This window comes from Protopterus annectens, chromosome 6.part1 (genome assembly GCF_019279795.1).
Source record: "Protopterus annectens isolate FY-2018-M chromosome 6.part1, PAN1.0, whole genome shotgun sequence".
Classification (NCBI taxonomy): domain Eukaryota; kingdom Metazoa; phylum Chordata; order Ceratodontiformes; family Protopteridae; genus Protopterus; species Protopterus annectens.
Genome location: NC_056738.1, coordinates 395,849,080 through 395,871,053, shown reverse-complemented (window position 1 = coordinate 395,871,053; position 21,974 = coordinate 395,849,080). Strand labels below are relative to the sequence as shown.

General features: G+C 39.9%; 1 protein-coding gene across 1 annotated transcript in view; it reads left to right on the top strand.

The window, feature by feature from the left end:
* Positions 1–21,974, top strand: part of RPS6KA4 (ribosomal protein S6 kinase A4) — a 785,184-nt gene that overhangs the window by 651,471 nt on the left and 111,739 nt on the right. The window contains exon 11 of the mRNA XM_044075810.1: positions 21,235–21,368. Coding sequence (XP_043931745.1) covers positions 21,235–21,368 — 134 coding nt within the window. The remainder of the gene's footprint in view (positions 1–21,234; positions 21,369–21,974) is intronic.

Below are 21,974 nucleotides of genomic sequence, written 5' to 3'. Positions count from 1 at the left end.
CCCCCCAAATTTAATAGTCAGTTCTCATGTTACTATCTTGATGTTCATACTTTTATACTCAACAATTTCTTATCAGGAAGATGTAAGATGGGATGCCACCACCAAGGAATTTCTGTTTTGTGTGGGATGCCATCACCAAGGAATTTCTGTTTTGTGGAACAGGCCTACAAAGATAATACTGGGTCCAGAGAGGAATAAAAGAATACAGGAAAAAGGGTCATAGACTTTGAAAAAAAATATTGAAGAGAGACAGGCAGAATGGACAGACACTAAAGATCATGAAAAACCCAATAGGATTTTGGAGCACAACAGTAGCAGATGTACCAGGGGTCATCGACACGCCAACAGGAGATTTCACAGAAGGATGTATCCACACAACCACCACAACAAAGGAGAGCAAGCTAGAGGACAGGACACTACAGAAGAGAACTAATAGGACCACCACAGCAATACAGGAAAGCAAGCAGGAAGACAGGACACTACTAAGGTGAACCAGAATTTTCAAAGGGCTTGGTCCCCACTTGGACTGGACTTGGATACACAATCCTCCACCCAGCTCAACACCATCTATCAAAGGACACCAACACAGGAGAGACCCAGCCGCAGTCCTACCACACCAGGGAGCTACCACACAAAGAAACAAAACCACCAGAGGATACCACAGGGATACTGTGGGCAGAGGAACAGTGTGTGGACAGGGTAGAGAGTACTCAAGGACTTGGGAACGACCCACAAGACAGGGTGAACAGCAAGATGGACAATGCAAGGGTATGGTCTGGAACCATGTGACAAATCCCCTCACAACAATAGAATAACTGGGTTTAGATAATGGGATAACTGTTATCCCTCATAGTAGTTTAACATCTTAAACTTTGTTTCAAAGCTCAACTTAAAAGTAGTTTTCAATAAAAGAACAATATGGATGTTCAGAGTAACTATAAGAACAGTGAAGTGGAAATTACCCAGTGCAAGTATGAAGTGGACATCCAGAAGGTCCTCAATAACCCTTTATGAAGGCTGATAAGGGTGGGAGAACTGTGGTGTCAAATACTGCCAGTTATGTTAACTAGATCAAAAGCATTCTCAACAATGAAAAGTATTATGACAAAAAGGACCTAGGCACAGTGCAAATGATTTATAATAATATCCATAAAGAATTTAGGATGCATTAGGATGATCTATTAAATACAAAGTTGTTTTAATTGTTTACTATAGTCCACCCAAAGATCCCCAGCTTCTTTGGAATCCCAAAGCCAGACTATAGCTCTCCTCCCCCATATAGACCTGGTAAGTCAATAACAGAATCCATCTCAATATTCCTTAAAGTTCACATCATACCACTCTCAGAAAAAAATGAATCCTTTATATTAGACACTTTGGCTTTCCCCAAAAAGATTAAATGCATGCCTATCAGTGACAGTACTATCTTCGTAACCATAGGTATGGAAGCACTGAAGCACTGTACACACTGCTTCCACATCATTAGTGCATACAGGCAACCATTGAATCATATGTGAAAGATAGGGCTGCCCTTCCTGCAGAGACTTGAGATCTTGGGTAAGCTTGTGTACATCCTCCTCAATAACAATTGTTCCACTTTCACTGGAGGTTTCTACAGAAACAAAAAACAGCATAGCCATGGGTGCAGCCAGGGCACCCAACTTGGCTAATGTATTCCTTGGGCACTGGAGGAAGGAGACAATGTTTCAAAGTAGGTACATGGATGTCATCAAATGTTATCTATGCTTCATAGATGACGTTTTTTTCATATGGGAAGGAGAAGAACCCGCCTTGAAAGATTTTTGTACTTCATTGGTCAACCCACTAACTTCCTAAAATTAGAAACAAAACAAACAAACTGCTGAATACACTTGAATAATCCCAATGTCGAAAAAAGCAGGACAAAGTAGTTCACTCTGTCGATTTAATATTGAATGAAGACACGGTATACATAAAGCGCTTTTCGTCTTGTAGCTACAAAGACTTCTTCAGATGTAACAAACTACATTTAAAATGTTTTAAATACCGGCATTACCCAGTCTTGTGGTCCCAGTCACCCAGTAAGATTACCCATGGGTGAAACTTTTAAAACAAAGCAGCAAGACACTTTACTTTGTGGTGTTTCTATTGTCTACAAAAGCACTTTCCACTACGAATTTACTACGTAGTACATAACAAATTGGTACCTGGTACTATACTACTTGTACTAACAACAAACATAACAAAAATATACGTAAAAATCTATAAAAAGTCGTAGTATAACCTACGTCCCTGTGTCCACATATAAAATCTACTCATTTTTTATATGTATATATATATATATATATATATATATCTACTCATTCCTTTATATATGCGTAAAAATTACTAATGATCTATGAACCTACTGTTTAAAATAAACCTGTATGGAATACAGGGCATGTATAGATGTGGCATGTGCTCACTGTGCAAGGTAGTGGATTCCACAACCACTTTTACAGTAGGGAATATCAAGTACAGGGTGAAATCTAGATTTGATTGTAACTCTAAGATCGTTTATTTGGCTAGGTGCAAAGTTTGTCCAGCTTACTACATTGGTAAAACTGAACACAAGTTCAAGGAATGTATCTACGAACATCAGTATGCCATTAGTAAAAGTAGGCTGGACAATGCACTGGCCAAACACATAAACGATCATAGCACACATAATTTTGGTTACATGGTGATAGCCCAAGTCCCATACGACCCAAGAGGTGGCCCTAGTACACTCATGCTGGAAGTTAGAGAGTTATATTGGCAGATCTTAACAAATGCATACAGTCACCCAGGATTAAATGAAATGTGTACTATTGTCAGTGTACTTAAACTCAAGGCTCTAGAAAGGTAAATGAGTACTTACAATAGGAGTGTAGTAACTGATTAAAAATGCACTAGGCAATTATGTTTGTTTTTTAATATGTATTGCATACAGGTTTATTTTAAACAGTAGGTTCATAGATCATTAGTAATTTTTATGCGTATATAAAGGAATGAGTAGATATATATATATATATATATATATATATATATATATATATATATATATACATATAAAAAAAAGAGTAGATTTTATATGTGGACACACAGGGACGTAGGTTATACTATGACTTTGTATAGATTTTTTTACATATATTTTTATGTTTGTTGTTAGTACAAGTAGTATAGTACCAGGTACCAATTTATGTACTACGTAGTAAATTCGCAGTGGAAAGTACTTTTGTAGACAATAGAAACACCACAAAGTAAAGTGTCTTGCTACTTTATTTTAAAAGTTTCACCCACAGGTAATCTTATTGGGTGACTGGGACCACATGACTGGGTAATGCCGGTATTTAAAACATTTTTAAATGTAGTTTGTTACATCTGAAGAAGTCTTTGTATCTACAAGACGAAAAGCGCTTTATGTATACTGTGTCTTCATTCAATATTAAATCAACAGAGTGAACTTCCTAAAATTCACATATGACTACAGCAAGACAGCAGTTAACTTTCTAGACCTCACCATAGCTAAAGATCTGGAGAAGGGTCCTGTTACTGACATCTTTGTGAAACCGACTTGAGTAAACATGCTACTACACAACAGCAGTATGAACCGTCAAATCACAAAAAAAAGGATGTGAAATCACAGGAAATGAGAATTGTGAGAGTTTTAAAAGTATGAAAAGGTGTTTCCACCAACCACCAATCTAACAAACTTACAAAAGGACTTTCTTGTTAGGGGCTGCAAGAAAAAATGCTTCACAACATCTTGGAGCCAATTAGAACTCCGAAGCAACAGAATGACCCAAGCCTAAATGAACCCTCAAGTAGGGCTGCTAGGGAATTTTGGCACATCTATACTGACAGAAATGATCGAAAGGGAAATAGGTGCATGGCTTTCACATTCACCACTGACTATAAAGAAATCAGTGAAGTAATTACACATAACTAGATCATTATTTCCAAGACTGGCATTGGAAAAAAGATGGTTAAACCTGGACCCTCTTGTGTGTTTAGAAGCACAAAGAATGTGAGAGACTGGGATGAGAGCAAACACAAAACCATGGAGAAAAATAGTGAGACCTGCAAGTGTGAACCACCCTATGGCACCTTTTGCAAATGTCTGAGTAGCTGTGATCATTTATACGGCCCTGACTCCAGTAAGACTTACTGGAGTCGCAAGCAGTGGGATTATAACACTCAGTTTGTCATACCAGGCCCAATGTGGCTCTTGCAGAAGTTTGTGTGTGACAAACTAAAGGTCAGAATGGCCCCATTCTTTATCAGACATAAGACTTACAACCTGGAAAACCTTTTACATGAGTCATCTTTCATGTAATGGATAAACTAGAGATGGGACCTCTTGAAGGCAACAGTAGTACCATCATAGAGAAGATGGAACTCCGCTGGATCCTCAAACTAAATGCTTGCAAACCACCTGGACTCAATACTTGGCATTTTTATCAAAAGTGTTTAATGCTAAGAAAGCTAAATCACACTCTGTTATGTTTAAAGCAAGATGAATTGGTCTGGAAATCTACAAAAAAAGGTGGACACCTAAGCACTTACTCTACTATATTGATTTCTCAGATGTATCTGAAGAAGCAGTATGGCAAAAGCTTGTTAAAATGTTAGGGAATCCTTGATATTTCAAGCAAGGCAGTTCAACTAAAGTATATTGAATATTAACTGATATGTTACCAGAGCTGTGGACGAGGGCAAGGTAGTTCACACAGCCTACCTAGATCTTGCCCAGGCCTTCGACACCATCCCTCACTCAGGGAGCATAGATAGACTCACTAAACTAGGCATAAACCCCTATGTAATAAGATGAGTTGCCAACTGGCTCACTGATGGAACCCGCACTGTGAAAGTAGCGGAGTCCAAATCTGACAACCGACCAGTTAGAAGTGGTGTCCCACAGGGATCGGTCCTAGGTCCTCTCCTATTTGGCATCTACTTCTCTGAAGTTCAAGCCAACACAAAGGGACTCTGACTGACCAAGTTCACAGATGATTGCAAACTGGGAGCCATTATTGATTCTCCAACTGATGTAGACATTCTGCAAAAAGGCCTCACTGACACCAATGACTGGTGCCAGAACCATGGCCTTAAGCTCAAGGCCAAAAAGTGCATTGTCATTCCCTTTGGGAAAAATTCAGTGCCCATGAACTACCCACATAGGCAGTAGTCCACTAAACACCGAAGGTGTGATAAGAGACCTGGGGACACAGCTTGCCAGCAGCCTCTCCTTTGATAACCACATTGCCATTGTAGTCAGAAAGTCCTTCTATGTGGCACATCTCATTACAAAAGGTTTCTCATCCAGGAAGAAAGAGGTCATAATCCCTCTACTCGTCCTTCATTAGACCTGTTATAGAATACAATGCCCCATTTGGTATGTACCTCACTAGATACCTACAACAACTAGAAAGGCCACAAATCTACCTCACTAAGAGAAACTTAGGCCTTAGACACATGCCCTATATGAACAGACTCAAAAAACTCCAGCTATACTCTGGTCTCTTATCACCTACTTGGAGGTGATCTCTGCTTGACCTACAAAGCCATCTCTGACCCAGAACTGCTAGGTATGCTACACCTAAAAAAATTCCAATCCCCCCGTGCCACACATTCCAGGACCTTAACCTCATTACCACAATAAACAGAACATGCTGGAGGGACAGGTTCCTAACCCAGAGACTTTCCCATACTCTGGAACAAACCTCCCATTCACGTCAAGCAGAGCACTTCACTGGCCCTCTTTAAGAGCAATCTTGACGAGTGGGTAGGCAATAGGAAGTTCACCCCGGGGATCACTTCAGTGGCCTTGTTTGACAGGGGCACTGGGAACTTTCTGCAGCATGATGCCAGGGAATCTTCTTGGGCTAGGCTTGTATAGGCTCCAGGGCTGTTAGCCTAGTACACACCTATGAACCTATATTGTTATTTAACACAAGTACTGTAAAAGGATAGAGGAAGATTAGCCAGTATGGATACCCCACCCCACTGATAGACATTTGGTCATATTCAAAAGAAGTGTTTTACCTCCACCAGTTAGAACTCTTGGCTATTCTGACCCTTCCCCCTCGCAAAGCCCTTATAACTAGGACAGCTCACTGTAAAACCATTAAGATTTGACTGCAAAAATGCTCATTCATCTGTGAAGACGAAAGTTTTTTCTAAAAACTGCACCAGTTATTGTATTCATATACAGAGAAGGGGTAAATGTTATAGACATCTGTGGGTCAAATTTGCTTCTATCCCAATCAGCTTCCTTCCAGGAAAGGGTAGGATATATGTTAGTAAAAATTAAGAACAAACATTTAGCAAAATATTACTCAGTAGATTAATTTCTGGTACTTGAAATTTAATTACAAACTTTAAGCACAGTTTCCTGCCAGGCTTCCCCAGCTTTATGTTAAGCAAACTACTATGGCTATTAATGTTACAAAACATTTAAAAAGAATTATTAGACATACTTGTCTTGACACGTAGAACTTAAATGAAGAAGTAAACTGTACTATGTAAAGGCAAAAGTCTTCACTTGTACTCCTATATTAGTGCGTTTTTTTTTTTTTTTTTTTTGACAAAACATTTAACATGAAGTATTAGATATGCCTATTTTGGCATTTGAAACTTGGGCACACTGATACAAATGTAAACTATAGTATATAAAGGCACACGGTCTTCACCTGTACTTATTGATTATTGTCCACTTATTGTATATAACAGTCTGTACTTCACATAATATTCTTCAGTCTATCCCGCTATCTTTTCCTGAGGTAGCATTTGCATCCAAATGTCTTTTACTCCTTTGCCCTCTTATTTTATTTATTTATTTTGAACTTAACTGGGTTAGAGAAGTGATGCAGTTGGACCCATCATCATAGAGAGTGAATGACATTTTATATACATGTATCGTGTACAAAATGAATATCAGAATTTGTGTGATGGTATAAAGGCAATAGATATGTAGAATTATGTACAGAGTGACTGACAAAAAAAAACAATATGTACATGCATTACATATGGCATGGATGTCGTTGGTACGCAGAAAGAATTACAATGAAAATCGGAGTCAGAACAAGCTATGTCAAGGGAAGTGGGGTTGGAAGACGTTAAGCTGCATGACCAGGGAGAAAGCAGTTGCATTTTATTTTATTCTTGCCATTTGCTTTTAGCTCTGATTAGAAAACTGGGTAAAAGTAATCATTTTGTTTTAGAAGGGAGAGATTCTCATATTATGAGACCAAGGACTGAGAAAGCATGGTTTGTGCCCTAAAGCCTAGTTTGAGGGGGGGGGTTGCAGGATAGGACCTGAGAAGTTATGACTTCTAAAGTTGTGTGTTGATGCAAAAGTGAAGGTGTAAGGCACCCCAAGAAGATGACAATTCAGACTTCCACTTTCTCTTCTATGTTGGCGATCAAGAAACCTATTGAGGTGCATTTGCCCTCAGACCACCTGTTGTTTCCAAGGCCCTCTAGCATTGCCCCCTTTGAGACTATTGCAATCTGGGAGAAAGGCATTACCACTGCCACTGAATGACTCCCCGCCTGTTCTCCTGTCAGCCATCCAAAGACAAGTTCCCCCGAAACTAATCATTATTACAGAAAGTGAAGGGGGGTGTACATCATTCTCATCAGAAAAGATTGAAGAGTGTGGAGTAGTAGTCCGACCCTTAGCACTGAAATCTCGGGCGGATGTCCTATGAAAAATGTAGCAGAAGAAAAAACATATTTATCCTACTCTTAGGCAAGTTTCTTTTGAAAAATGTATTCCTCAAACCTCTAAAGATTGGTTTGCATTAATCCGAGGACAGATAAAACTACTCATGCTTTCAAACTACTTGTCTTGTTACCAAAGAAAAATTATTCTTCAGAAGAAGATGATCTTTGTGATAGAGAATTTAGATTATGCATTTCAGAACCCATCTCCTTCTGACTACTAGTCAAATGTAGAAGATGCTCTTTCCTCTGACTTTCTAAATGAGACAGGTTCTAAGATGAAAGACTTTTTCAAGTGGGAAGAAAGAGAATTATCTGACTCTTAAAGAGATATTTTGACCTCCATATGGATGTTCCTAAACCTGTGGATATTCCCACAGTGCATGGAGTCTTAGAAGATGCCTTCTTAGCAGCTACTGTTACCCCCAGATTCTAAATTGTCAGCTCTAAAAAGCCAAGGAGATTTTACAGTGTACAGGCTTTGCATAAAAAACTGTTGCTGACTGCTGTTATCTCTGGACTTGTAAAAGGGAGTTAAACTAGTCGTTTCTTATTCTGTATCAAGTGATAAACAAAGCAGAGCCTGTAACAGGGCTGATAAAAAAATGTATACATCTGCAACTCTGTTTTTTAGACCTATATATTGGCAAACACTTGAGATTTAATTCCTTTTAGCTATTTTAGACCGTGAGTATCAGAAGATTTCTGAGATTCCTAACCAAGACATTGAGAATAGAACTAGCTTCATTCCTCATTTCAAGTTGCTAACCATCCATCATGTAGGTATGATGCCAGTGATGCAACATCTAGTGCAACTTAACACTGGTTCTGTCATCCATAGGCATGCTTGGCTAACGTTCCAGTCTTTACCAGAAGATTTAAAGGCTCCATTATTGACTGATCCTCTAGATATACGTTTGCTGTTTTGGGCCTTCCAGCTGCAGTCTTTAAAAGGTATGGTAAAACCTCTTCCTCCAAAACCTAGCCAGTACAGATATTGTCCTGCAAGCCAGGTTGCTTCTTTGGAAAGCAATCTAAACAACAAGAAAAGTCAGGCGAAGGCCAGTTTGAGACAAAATGGCAAGAAGATTCTAAGACTGAGTGGATTCCAAGGCCCCAGCAGTAACAAAAAAATCAACTCTAGCTGTCCCTGTCGACCTCCACTTCCCCTTCCTTTTTCTCACCTGGCCAGTTATTCCATTCCCTCAGAATTCCTGACAAACTTTCTCTTTGCCTTACATTATGGGAAACCATCACTAAGTGGTTACAAGCTTCAGTGGAATTCCAAACCATTCCTCTTTGGCATTCCTCGGGTTCCCAGAGATCAGAAGTACCTTACGAGTTCTGTTGTTTCAAGTCTTCTCATTTTGGAAGTGGTAGAGGTTCCTCCACACTTATAGCGAAAATGGTTTTATTCAAGACTACTTCTAGTCCCCAGGAAAGAAGCAGACTGGAAGCCAGTTTTATCTCTCCAGATTAAACACCTTTTTGGTAATTCTGTGCTTTCAAAATGCTCACTCTTCATTCTCTTCTGTCTCTTCTGTACACAAAGGCTCTTTTGGTTAATCTGGATTTAAAAGATGCTTACTTTCATATTCCTATCCACAAGAGTCACAAAAAATATTTAAAAAATCTCTGTCCTATGATTGTACTTTCAGTTTACTTTTTCCTTTGGGCTTTCAGCAACACCAATGGTATTTACTAAGGGGTTGGTCCCAGTTATGGCTTTTTGCAGGCTTCAAGGAATTGTCATCTCTCCTTTCCTGGACGATTGTCTGATTTCAAGTGACTTTCATTTTAGGTATCCCAAAGGCCTTTGAGTTCTCCATGAACCTACTTCCAAGTCTAGGATTCTCAGTTTAAAGAAATCTCTGATTCTCTGAGTGTTTTTTTATTCTAGAATGCCTAAAGAATACCGCATTGCAAACACCCTTTCTCTCTCCAGACAAAGTAGTAGCATACAAAAGATACTTTCTGAATCTAGCAAAACAGAAGTCTACCTCTGCTAGAGAATTTATATAAGGTTTGTAGTTTCAGCCATTCTCATGGCTCCTCATGCTAGGCTTCATACAAGTTCATAGGTAGTTACTAGGCTTGCAAACCAGGGAGATCATTACAAAGCCCAGGGAGATCATTACAAAGCCCAGCCCAACTTCCTAGTTGACCCCAAGCAGTGTCTGGTTAAGTGACTTTCTCAAGGTCACAAAGTTAGCAAATGGAGGCTTAGGGAATCAATCCGTATACCACAGGGACTACAGCTTACAGCTGTGTTTTTTTTTTTGTTTCCAAGTCTTTTCGTTTCTGATACCATGAGGGGAATGGGGCCCATTTCTAACTCAAAAGTACTTTTAAGTTTCATGAAATTAGTATTATTTCATTCTTTGATGTCAGCCAGAAGTGCTCTTCGCAGCACCCACAGTGTGCCCAGTAATGACTCCTCCTACAATTCCTATGTGAATACGTGTATTGGTAACCTATGTAAATATGATTGCAAATTCTTTTTTATAAGACCCATTGCTTCTACTACTACTGTAAATGTCTGGGTATCTTTCTTCTACATTGCTCACATTTCTGCTTGCAAATATGTTTTATGACTTTGTGTGTCTCTGTATGCAAGGCGCACTTTAGTCACTGGGTGTAGCGATTTCATTGATCAGTGCTACTTTGTCTTTTTTTTATGGACCACTGTAACCAGTTTTCTAGCATCTGTCTTTTGAACTGTTGGTAATGGGCGATCCCTTGTGATGTAGGCATCATTATTTTCTGTGATGCTTTGTGACTCATGTTTCCAGTGTTTTTCACCCACTTCAGTACCATAATGTTTGCACAATCCCCAGTGCAACAGTCTTGCCACATTATTGTGCCTTTCAATATACAGTCCATCTGCCATTAGAATGTCACAACCAGCAACAAGGTGTGCAACTGTTTCCAATTCTCCTTTACAAAACCTACACTTGCCTGTTTCTCCCACATGTTCAGTGTACTTTGCAAACCAATGTGTACATAGCCCCATATCTTGGACCACCAGTATTAACATTTCATCTGTTGGTTTGAATTTGTCTCTCCTTAACCATTCCTGCATTCAGTCCTGATCAACATGAAGCTCTTCCAGAAGTTTTCTATACTTGCAACTATATTTACGCATTTTCCACATTTCTTGCTTTCTCATCTGGTCCTTCACCTTATGTTCTTTCTTTTGTTTTTTTGGCACATTCAGTTGCTGCCTGATTTTTATCTACTGGTTTGATTTCCATTCCTGCTTGACGCCGATATGCTTACGCTGGATTAAGCGGAGAAGTCATCTCACTCTTCTCATGCTTTCAAAAGTTTCGCTATGTTTGTGTCTTGTGAGGTCAGCAGATATGTGCAGTCCAAGGACTGCTGATCTATACATGTAATCAGTTTCAAGGAGGCCCATCCCTTCTTCGGAACGGGGAATATGTAATCTTGGTATGCACTGATTTTTATAAATTATTTGGTGAGCATGAAGCATCCTTCTTGTTTTCCTGTCTAATCTAGCCAACACGTTTTGGGGCCAGTCAATCACTCCAAAACTGTAAGTTAGGACAGGAAATGAGTTTATAGCTTGAATTTTGTTCCTAGATGTCAGTGCTGTCGATCTGAGAGCCCTCTGACAGTAACAGATGCCTCACATTTTATATGGCTAGCCTACTCACAAAAAAAAAAAATAAAAAATAGTTAAGGGTGCATGTAGTCCCTTGCAAAAGAAAATTCACAACAGTTTCAGAGAGATGATGGCTGTGATCAATGGCTTGAAAGCTGTGCACCAGTTGTGGACATCGGGTACTCTCAAAATTGTAATAGACAATACCAACATTATGTGGTACATAAACGTAGTAGGACAAAGTCTTACCCCTTTTGCAGACTAGACATGACAGCTTGGGAAATAGCCATTCTGTACAATTTGTTTCTACAAGCAGTCTATAGCCCCTCCCATCTGAAGACAGTGACATATTCTCTAAGCAGGTCCAGGACAGACCCCCAGACATAGATGTTAAAAAGAGAGGCCTTCTTCCAGCTTACTTGTCCATTTGGAGTTCCTTAGCTAGACTTAATTGCATCAGTACAGAACAGACAACTGTTTTGCTCCAGAACGCCTTGCAAATCAATGGTGACAGGTGTCTTCTGAGTAAACTGGAATGGGAAGTTTCTGTATGCCTTTCCATCATATTGTCCATCCAGCCTCAACCCCTTTTTTCCATTTTGCACATGGGGTCAGGTTGTCACTTTGATAGTAACAATCATCTCGAGCCAAGGTTTACACCACCAGGTGGTTAGCCCTGCTGCAGTAGTTCATCCATACAACTCACTCACACACACACACACACACACTTGCTCCTAGGGCCAATTTACAGTGTCCAGTCCACCTACTGCATGTCTTTGGAATGTGGAGGAAACGAACACCTGGAGGAAACCCACGTGTCTGCAGGGAAGACACGTAGACTCTGCATAGAAGGCATGCCAGCTGAGACTCAAACTAGAGAACCTCTTGCTGTGAGGCAACAATGCTAACTGCTGCACCACCACGGCCTTTCAATCATATTGTTATTCCCAAAATACTTTAAAGATAAGGGACAGTCTGAGGATATTACTGCTGACTGCATTTTGGCCAAGACAGCACTGGTCCAGTCTTCTCAAGGAACTGGACAGGGGTCATCACTGTTCCTCTCTGGGTGGATCCACTCAGGATGACAGTTAACCGATGCATTTCATTCTACAGTTCCCAGAAACTCAGTATGGATGAAAAGATTTTAATTCCTTTCAGGCACCAGTTCTCTCAAGATGTGCTGCATGAAAAACCTAATACTAGAAAGTCATATATCCAACTGGACAAGGTTTTCTGTCTGGTGTCAAAGTGGAAGGCATGACCTTGGTAATCTGAGTTGCTTGTCAGGCTTATGCACTTCTGTTAAGGTGCATCTTTCAGCTTTTTCTGTTTTTGCCACCGGATCCTCCCTTATCCAAGTCTAATCAGGTCAAACTGTTTTGCAAGGGAGTTATCCACATTAAATCTCCCAAGGAAAAGAGTGACTCCTCCTTGGGATTGGAGTTGTGGATTAGCAAAGCCAACTTTCCCTCCATTTGAGCCAGCTGCCAATTCCTCTGTGAAATTTCTGACATGGAAAACTTCTTTGCTAGTAGCCTTTATCCACTGTAAGAGTTTGAGTTTATGGGCCCTTTCGTGCTTTTCATTCCCTTTTGAGTCTTTTCATAAGGCTAGTGTGTCTTTGAACCAGTCAGTCTTTTGTGCCTATGGTGATTTCTATATTTAGTCTTAATTAGTCTTTCCAGCTAACTGCTTTCTTCCCAAACCCTCAAAACAAAGGAGAAAGATTTTTTCATAGTTTAGATGTGCATAGACACCTTAGATTTTTTTACTAAGAAAAGACTAAAGACCTGAGAAAATCTGACCACTGGTTTATGTCTTTTGTATAAAAGAAAATGGGCTTACCAGTTTCTAAACAAACTGTTTACAATTGGGTCCACAATGCGGTATCCTTCTGCAATTCAAATTGTATTAGACCACTACAAGAGGTGAATAAAGCTAGAGCAGTAACTACTTCAGGTGCTTTCAGGCAAGAAATGGACTGTAAAACTATTCTTGAAGTAGCCACTTTGTTCTATGTCCACACCTTAACAAAATATTACAAGTTGGGTGTTCAATCCAGAGTAAGAACTGGATTTGCTAAAATTGGACTGTAAAACTGTTCTTGAAGTAGCCACTTTGTTCTATGTCCACACCTTAACAAAATATTACAAGTTGGGTGTTCAATCCAGAGTAAGAACTGGATTTGCTAAAATTGTCCATGATATCCAGAGTTTCCTTCCTCTACTTAGTCTGTTCAACCTTTAATGGTAGATGTTCAATTAGATTGTCTACATCATTCCTCTTTCTGTCCCTTATACAGATATTCTTTTACACGTTTTCCTTTTGGCTGGGTGGGGTATCTCCTAATTTCTAGCTTTAATACTTCCTGTGCTTTCAAACTTCTCCCAGCTTTTAAACTTGTCCTTTCAGGTCAAATAGATATCCTTCCATTTCACTGTTGCAGTATTCATTGCATTAGGAATCCCATGCAAGGGTGGCCCAACTTCCAGCTAATACACCAAAGCCTTTAGGTTGCTTTAAAGTACGTTGTACGTCACACACACATGCTCCTTGAGTAGCATAGGGCATAAAGGTGATGTCCAGCTGTACAATCCTCAAAATGTCTTTGCCACCTGTCCGAATGCCATTGCTTGATCATCTGAATGCCCATTCTGTTGCTGGTTCACCAAGGCTTTACAGAGAAGTGCCCTGTTGGGGTTATTTTTTATTAACCATTTTTATTGTTGCTTGTGGGGTTTCATGTCATCCAAGAAGGGTAAATGCCAGTGTGGGAGACAGATTCCCCATAAAGACCACCACAACCCGTGTCTTTTTTTTCTTAGATGCCTCTCACGACCATACATACTGTTCCATTTGTCAGGCTTTTGTACCTAAAACCACTGGTAACAGATCAACTTCTTTGGCACTTTATCTTGAAAATTCAGTGACTTAAGCTTCTTATGAAAGACACAATGATGGGTACTTCCCGCTCCATGAGACAGCCATCAGTGAAGAAGACCAAGAAGCCTAGGCTGGAATCTTCCATTGTTCAGCAGGCTCCTCCTGCTAAGGCTACTCAGACTTCAGTGCCTCAGAGGTCTCCTTTTCCAGAAAAAACAGGTGCTGTCGGACTATCCTATTTTTCCCAGCAACATTTTTCTTTCTCTTCGCCTCTCACTCTCTTCCTGCTTGGCTACAGATTGCTCAGGATTCCTGGGCCTGTCCATTATTCGCAAGGGGTATTTCAAGGTTTGGAAATCCCTTCCATCTTTTCTGGGTATTCCTCAGCCCCCCTTTCTACTGCCTCAAGGGTATTCACCAAATGCCGTGCTCATGTGATTGCCTTTTGCAGGATTCAGGGTATCCAAGTACTTCCTTACTTGTATGACCTGTTTCAGGCTTCCTGTCAAGAGATCCTGTTGCAAAATCTTCATTTTACCATTTCTCTTCTGCAAAGCCTGGGGTTCACGATAAACTTCAAAAAGTCTTTTGTGACTCCTCCTCAAGACCATGTTTTTCTGGGGTGCAAGATTCAGACAGTGCCTATGCTGGCATCCCTGCCGCCTCCCAAGGCCTCCATACTCATTTTTTTCTTTCAAACTCTTATTCCTCTGGCCTTTATTACAACCAAGGAGTTTCTAAGAGCTCTGGGATTCATGGCATCCACCATCCCTATGCTCCCTCTGGTCAAACTCCACATGAGAATGTTTCAGTGGTTTCTGAAGTCAGTTGGCTTCAACATGTGCATCCCCTAGAACTTGTAGTTCTTCTACCTTGTCTCAAGGAAGAACTTCAGTGGTGAATCCAGCAGATGTCTCTAAATGCAGGGCTCCCTTTTCATCCTCCCTTTTCCCTCTTAGGAGCTGTTCACAGACTCCTCAGAGGTGGGTTGGGGAGCAGATTTTGGCTCCTTAAAGGTGCAGGTGGGTGGAGTCACCTCTTCAACAGAAAGAGTAGAACAATGTTAGAGATGAGAGCTCTTCTGCTGGCACTTCAGGCTTTTCATCCCCTTTTCTTTCCAGAACCTCTCAAGGTATTTAAGGCATTTGCAGACAATGCTACACTGTTGTGGTAGGTAAACAAATTGGGGTGGGAACAATCTCCTATCTTCTTTGTTGGTTGGCACTCCTAGTGTGGGATCTTGATGTCCAGTATCAAGTGACTCTTCAGACAGTTTACATTCCATCAGGTCAAAACATTGTGGCAGACACTGAGCAGATTCTTAACTCAATCCCATTAATGGATGCTTCACAGGGATGGGTTTCTTTACATTGTCTACCAGTGGGATACTCAAATAGATCTTTTTGCCACCCGTCTGAATAGGCAACTTACTCTAGTTGGTGCCAGAATCCCAGGTCCTCTGGTGTGGAAGGTGGATACCTTTTTCTTGGAATGGGATGTTTATTCTTTCCCTCCCCTTCCCCTCATTCCAGATGTCCTATTTAAAATTGAACAGGATGCTACCAAAATCTTGTTGGTGATTCCCTTTTTGGCCAAGACAGCATTGATTCCGTTTTCTGCATTTAGCCAAGGTTAATCATCAGAAGTTACCTCACAGGGTGGTCCTACTCAACTTGACAAAGGAGCTCTCATCTATCCCCACCTGTCCACTCTTCAACTGACACTGTGGGTGATAGGATTTTGATTCCACATATACATCTTTTTTCTGTGGATGGGGTTAGGGTCCTGCAAGAGGCCAGAAAACCCAATACTAGAAAATCCTTTATCCAAATGGAATAGGTTTTTCTGTTGTCTTAATCAAAACCTGAATCCACTTTCTGTGGATGTTCCTATGGTTCTCTCTCTTATCTGTGTGAATTGCTCAATGCTGGGTTGGCTTATCTTTCTGTTAAGACCCATTTGTCAGCTATCGCTGCTTGTCTGCCTTTATCCCCACCTTTAGCTTTTAGATTTGAGACTAAACAATTCCTAAAAGGTGTCCTTCATATTAGGCTCCCCAGGAAGCCTGTTTCTCCTTCCTGGGATCTTTTTTTTTTTTTTAAATTGTCTCTGGCTCCTTTTGAGCCTGCATCTTCAGCTTACTTGCAACATTGTTCTTGCAAGATGGTTCATTTGTTAGCTCATATTTCTGCCAGATGGGTGTCTGAGCTTCGAGACCTTATGGCTTGTCCTCCTTTTTTGCTGTTTCACAAAAACAGGGTGTCCTTGCATACTAATCTTTCTTTTATGCCCAAGGTGGTGAATGAGTTGTCCCTTAATCAGTCTATTCATTTGCCCACTTTTTCCCCTTCTCCGCGATCTGCCATTGAGAAGTTGTTGCACATGTTGAATGTGCAGAGACAACTCAAATTTTATTTGGATAAGACAAAGGCTATTAGGAAATCTGATCCGCTCTTTGTTTCCTTCCACCCCAGATCCTTAGGATTAGCTGTATCCAAGCAAACTTTTTTCTTGGACCTCAAAAGCTGTTTCTTTTTGTTATTCCTTTCATGGTAAAAGCCATCCTTCTTCTCTTGATACTCGTTCTACTAGGGCTGTAGCTTCTTCTGGTGCTTTTTTCAAGGGTTTGGATACTAACTCTGTTCTTGAGGCACCTACGTGGACTTCTGTGCATACATTTACCAAGCATTACAAGTTGGATGGAATTTCCAGAGCTAGAGCTGGTTTTGCTATGGCCATCCTTCATGGCTTCCTAGAGGACTCTATTGGTCCTTCCTCTTCCCCGTTTTCTTCCTGAGCTTCGGCACTCTCACCAATGAATACTGCAACAGTGAAATGGAAGGATATAGTACAGTTGTGTAAAATCTTACCATAATGGTAGATACCCTTCTCTTCGCTGTTGCAGTATTCACTCCCAACCTCCATCCCCTGGTCCATTTCTCTTCTGGATACATCGATTTCATTTTCTTTTCTTTGGACTGGCGTTCCTACTGGGGCTCTCAGTTCTGAGGCTGGTACATCCAGATGTCACCTTTATGCTCTACACTACACAAGGAGCATAAGTGTGACATACAGCATACCTTAAACCTTCTAAAGGAAAGCAACCTAAAGGCTTTAGTATACTGGCCGGACATCGGGCCTTCCTTGGCAGGGGATCCCTAATGTAATGAATACTGCAACAGTGAAGAGAAGGGCATCTACCGTTATGGGAAGATTTTACACAACTGTACTTTATTTAGGAAATTAGTCTACTGTATGACTTATTTTTACCTGGGCAAGAAAGCTGTGAAAATGGTAAGGACATATGTACCTCTTAAACCAGCATGCTGGCACTTACCCAGGGTAGATATAGACATTGTGGGGGAAGATTCCTGAGATTTACATAGCCAGATTTGCTACACGCATCCCATTTAGAACCCATCATTGCTTTACTCTAAAGCAGGTAAGATGGCTTGAACTACAGAATCTGCTTAAATTCCACCAACTTAACCATTGCCCATAAGACTCTTTATCAACCTTCCAATACTCGTATTCTACCTACCCTCATCACCCACTATAATAATCTGAAGTCCTTATGTTCATATCAGAAACATCTTGTAAACACCTCTAAATCTAACAGGGCTGGGGATTCTCTCTTCTGTAATACTGTTGGAAAATTCCGGAATGTTCTTCCCAGTGACCTTTCCTCACTTTCCTCTATATCACTCTTCAAAAACAGACAAACTTTTCCTCAGAACACACTGGTTATGCCTTTGTACTAAACCTGACTAGTTATCTATTCTATCCAAAATAGGCTCTGCTTACTCTATACTTCTCATTAACTGTTCTATCTTCCTTATTAACTACAATTACCATTTCCCTCCACATTTCATTATTTTCATCCTCTGTGGAAACTTATTATTGGGAGAACTCTATCAATATAATTATGCAACAATCTGCCTAATTTTTATTATGCATTGTACCTGCATTTTACGCTGTTATGATTTCTGTCCTCTCTGAAAATTCTGTGTTAACCTGTAATGTGCGTTGTATATATGACTGATGTTGACAGAAGTACCTCACCAAGAGGATCACTGGCCACAAACAGATGCCGTATGCAGCTCGACTGAAGAAACTCAAGCTGTACTCGGTTGCATACCTTCTGCTCAGAGGTGATCTCTGCCTGACATACAAGGCCATGTCCAACCCAAAATTGATGGACATGCTCCACCTAAAGAAAACCTTATCCCCTCGAGCCACACGCTCTAGGGATCTAAACCTCACCACAACAATAAATAGGACGTGCTGAAGGGATAGATTCCTGTCCCAGAGACTTCCCATGCTTTGGAACAAGATGCCAATCTACATTAGGCAGAGCTCCTCACTAGCACTCTACAAGAGAAACCTTGACGAGTGGATGGGAAACGGAAAGTTTACCCTGGGGATCACTTCAGTGGCTCTGCTGGACAGAGGCACAGGGAACTTTACTAAGGGGGCGGCGAAAGCAAACACATTTTGGCTATGCTTATAAATGCCTTAGGGCAGATAGCCTAGTACCTACCTATGAACCTATATGTTATGTGCTGTGCTTTTTTTTTTTTTTTTTTTTTTTTTTTTTATTATTATCATGGAGCTTATCTCCCCGAGCCTCTACTGAAAATGGACATATATCCAGTTAGACTAGCCTGGTCAACGAATGTAAAATAAAAATAAATAAAAATAAAATTATATGGTTGGCCAGCCAGAAGGGACCCTTGTGAGGAAATTGCCCAGTGTTATGAATATGGCAACAATGATCTATTTGCATATCTGTCATTATGATAATTTGCCTACAGAACTGTATTTTGTTTTCCCTTATTTATTTTACCTAAATTTAATTTCCATTGATGCTGGTATCATGGAAGTTGATTTTTTCCTAATAAAGGAAGGCTTCAGTGTGTATTCTGAGGTTTTAATTTTGTTTCATAAAATGACCTTGCAATAGCATCTGGCAGTGATATATATATATATATATATATATATATATATATATATATATATATATATATATATATGTGTATGTATGTACTACAGAAAAGCATTCATTTCTCTTTCTCTCTCTGGTTTCATTACTGTATCATCATGCATGTTAATTTCCACAGTATGACATTTCACCAGCATGGCCTATTCATTTTGAAGTGTTCTGCCTGCAGGGAACCTAGTTGTCAACATGCCTTTTCAGAAAGAGTAAGTCTACTGTTACCGTAAATAGCAATGGGTATATGTTCACTTCATCCTATGATCACAGCATGAGATTGCAACTCCAAGAAAAATTTAGGGTGCTCTTACAAACCCAAGAATAACATGTTTTTTGCATCACAAATGGTAATGCACGTTTTCCCCCATCTCAATCTGCTTTTTTCTTTGAATTTGCTGCAGAAAGGTAGGTTAGCCATTCTAAAGAAGGGCCAAAAGTTTGCACTGATAATTTCCTTGAAAAAGAGTGCATAATTTACTTGTTAGACTGAGTTAACCCACTTCTCAAAAGTGCCTTTTTTAGGGGTGATCTAGGAGCACCATCTGCTTTAATTGGTTTACTCAGTGACATGAAGCTGTCAAATGAAAATTGAGGGAATCAAAACCCAGGGCTAAGGATGAAGCATATTAGCAGCCCATAGCCATAATCCTATCTACTAAAATGCCAGTTACAGGGCTCTTAGTCTTCTTTCCTTCCCAGGGAAAGATGAAATGCAGGCTGGAAGAGTTCCTCATTTCTAGTTCTGAAATAGATGGACAGCAACATGGTATAGCACATTAGAGAGATTACCAGTTCAGTTTGAGTCATTTCTGTGAGTCTGTTTCCACCAGCGTAGGCAGAGAATCTTGTAGGTGTATCTGGACTTCATCTAGGCTTTTGACAGTATAATTCATAGAACATTGTAAAATTAATGGGTATGAGGGTGAAAATAGGAAACTAGTTCTGTGTCTGGAAGTGAAGTACCCTATGGAGAACTTTATGGTGAGTAACCATTTAAAAGAAGATCGCATCACTGTTAGATGCTGAAATCACTCTTGTTTAGCATATTTGGTCAGACACAATACAGGGAGTTTTGGAGCAACATCACATCCTGTTAGTGCCATTAAGATATATAAGTTGTTTTGGGACACAGAGGCAATTCTCCAGAAGAATCTGGTGCATGTTGTTAACAAAAGGCATATGAAATAAAATAAAATGACACTGAGTTGCAAAACTTGGTTGGTGTAGTGGAGGGTCTGGTTTATAAGGAGCAACTACAAGACAGAAGATGAGAAAGGGACTGATCTTGACATCTTGTGCTGTCATAAACCAAGTGCATGGTGGGAACTGAAGATAGGGAGGGTAAGATGCAATGAGAGGGAATGGGTGGCAGCAGAAAAGAGTGTAGGGTTGCCCTGGAAATCATTACCAGAAGCATTAGACTGTCGATCAACCAAGGGCTCAGTGCTGCCTGTGACAGATGAAAAACAGTATGACAGAGAGGTAGGGGAAGGGTAGCTGCATAGGGATAGCTACAGTGCTTGGGTAGACACTGTAGGCCACAACTGTTTCCTTTGGTATATTTATGCATATGGGTGGGCACTTAAATTCATGAGACATTAAAATCACACTACACTGAATGTTTAATAGTTCATTTTCTTACAACAAAAGGCAAATTATAATTTGTCTGCATGGTTTTCTAGAAGAAAGACGTTTAATCATGCATGGGTTGCATGTATCCATGGTAGGCCTTGCTACTGGTACACATAAATATTCCATGCTGAAATGGTCCCTTGGCATTTTTTATGACCAAAGGATTAGAAATTACGTATGCTACTTTCTTTCATAGTAAACACTAAGTGTTCTCTGCAAAAATGGTTCCATAGCATTTTATGAGCTGTAAAGACTGGAATGATGTGTGTATGCGTGTGCATGCTTGTGTCTTTCTCTGATTATGTATATTATGTTTGACTAACATATATATAAATGGTTTCATAAGCCTCCCTTTGCATGTCTTTGGCAGGATTCTTCCTTTTTACAACATTATGACTTGGACCTGAAAGAAAGTGCACTTGGAGAAGGCAGCTTCTCAATCTGCCGGAAATGCCGGCACAAGCAGTCTGGGATAGAATACGCTGCCAAAATCATCAGTAAGAGGTAAGCTAATGATGTTTTTTATCAAGCTATAAGCAATAGGTTTAAAAATGCAGGATTTCCTTTGTGTCAATTACATCTATGTTCTCAAAAAGCCACGCTAACCACAGTAGCAACACTTTTCTGTAGATTTGTTTAAACATCCATTTTTTACACTACTTACAAATTGCTTATTGTTTTTACATGAAGTGGGAGCTATATCATTTCTTTTTTTCCTAATATTATGCACAAAAATTTCTATCTCTCTCTGTCCTATTTAATGTTACACTCCTTCATTAAATTTCTAATTTCTTAACCTGCATCTCTCTCTAATGTGGAAATTTCAGTTTTTCCACTTCAGTAACTAATGTGCTGTTTAATTTCCATTTTCCTACCCCAGTAACAAATGTGCTATTGCTGCAGCTTAACTTTCTTCCTCTTCTCTCATCTTTGCTACCTACCTAGTCTACCTTTGAATTTAATGCACCAGTTCATGATTTCTTTTGCCACTGTTTGGCATTTATATACACACACACACACACACACACACACACACACACATACATATATATATATATATGTGTGTGTGTTTTTTTTTTTTTTTTTTTTTTATAAAAATATATAAAATAA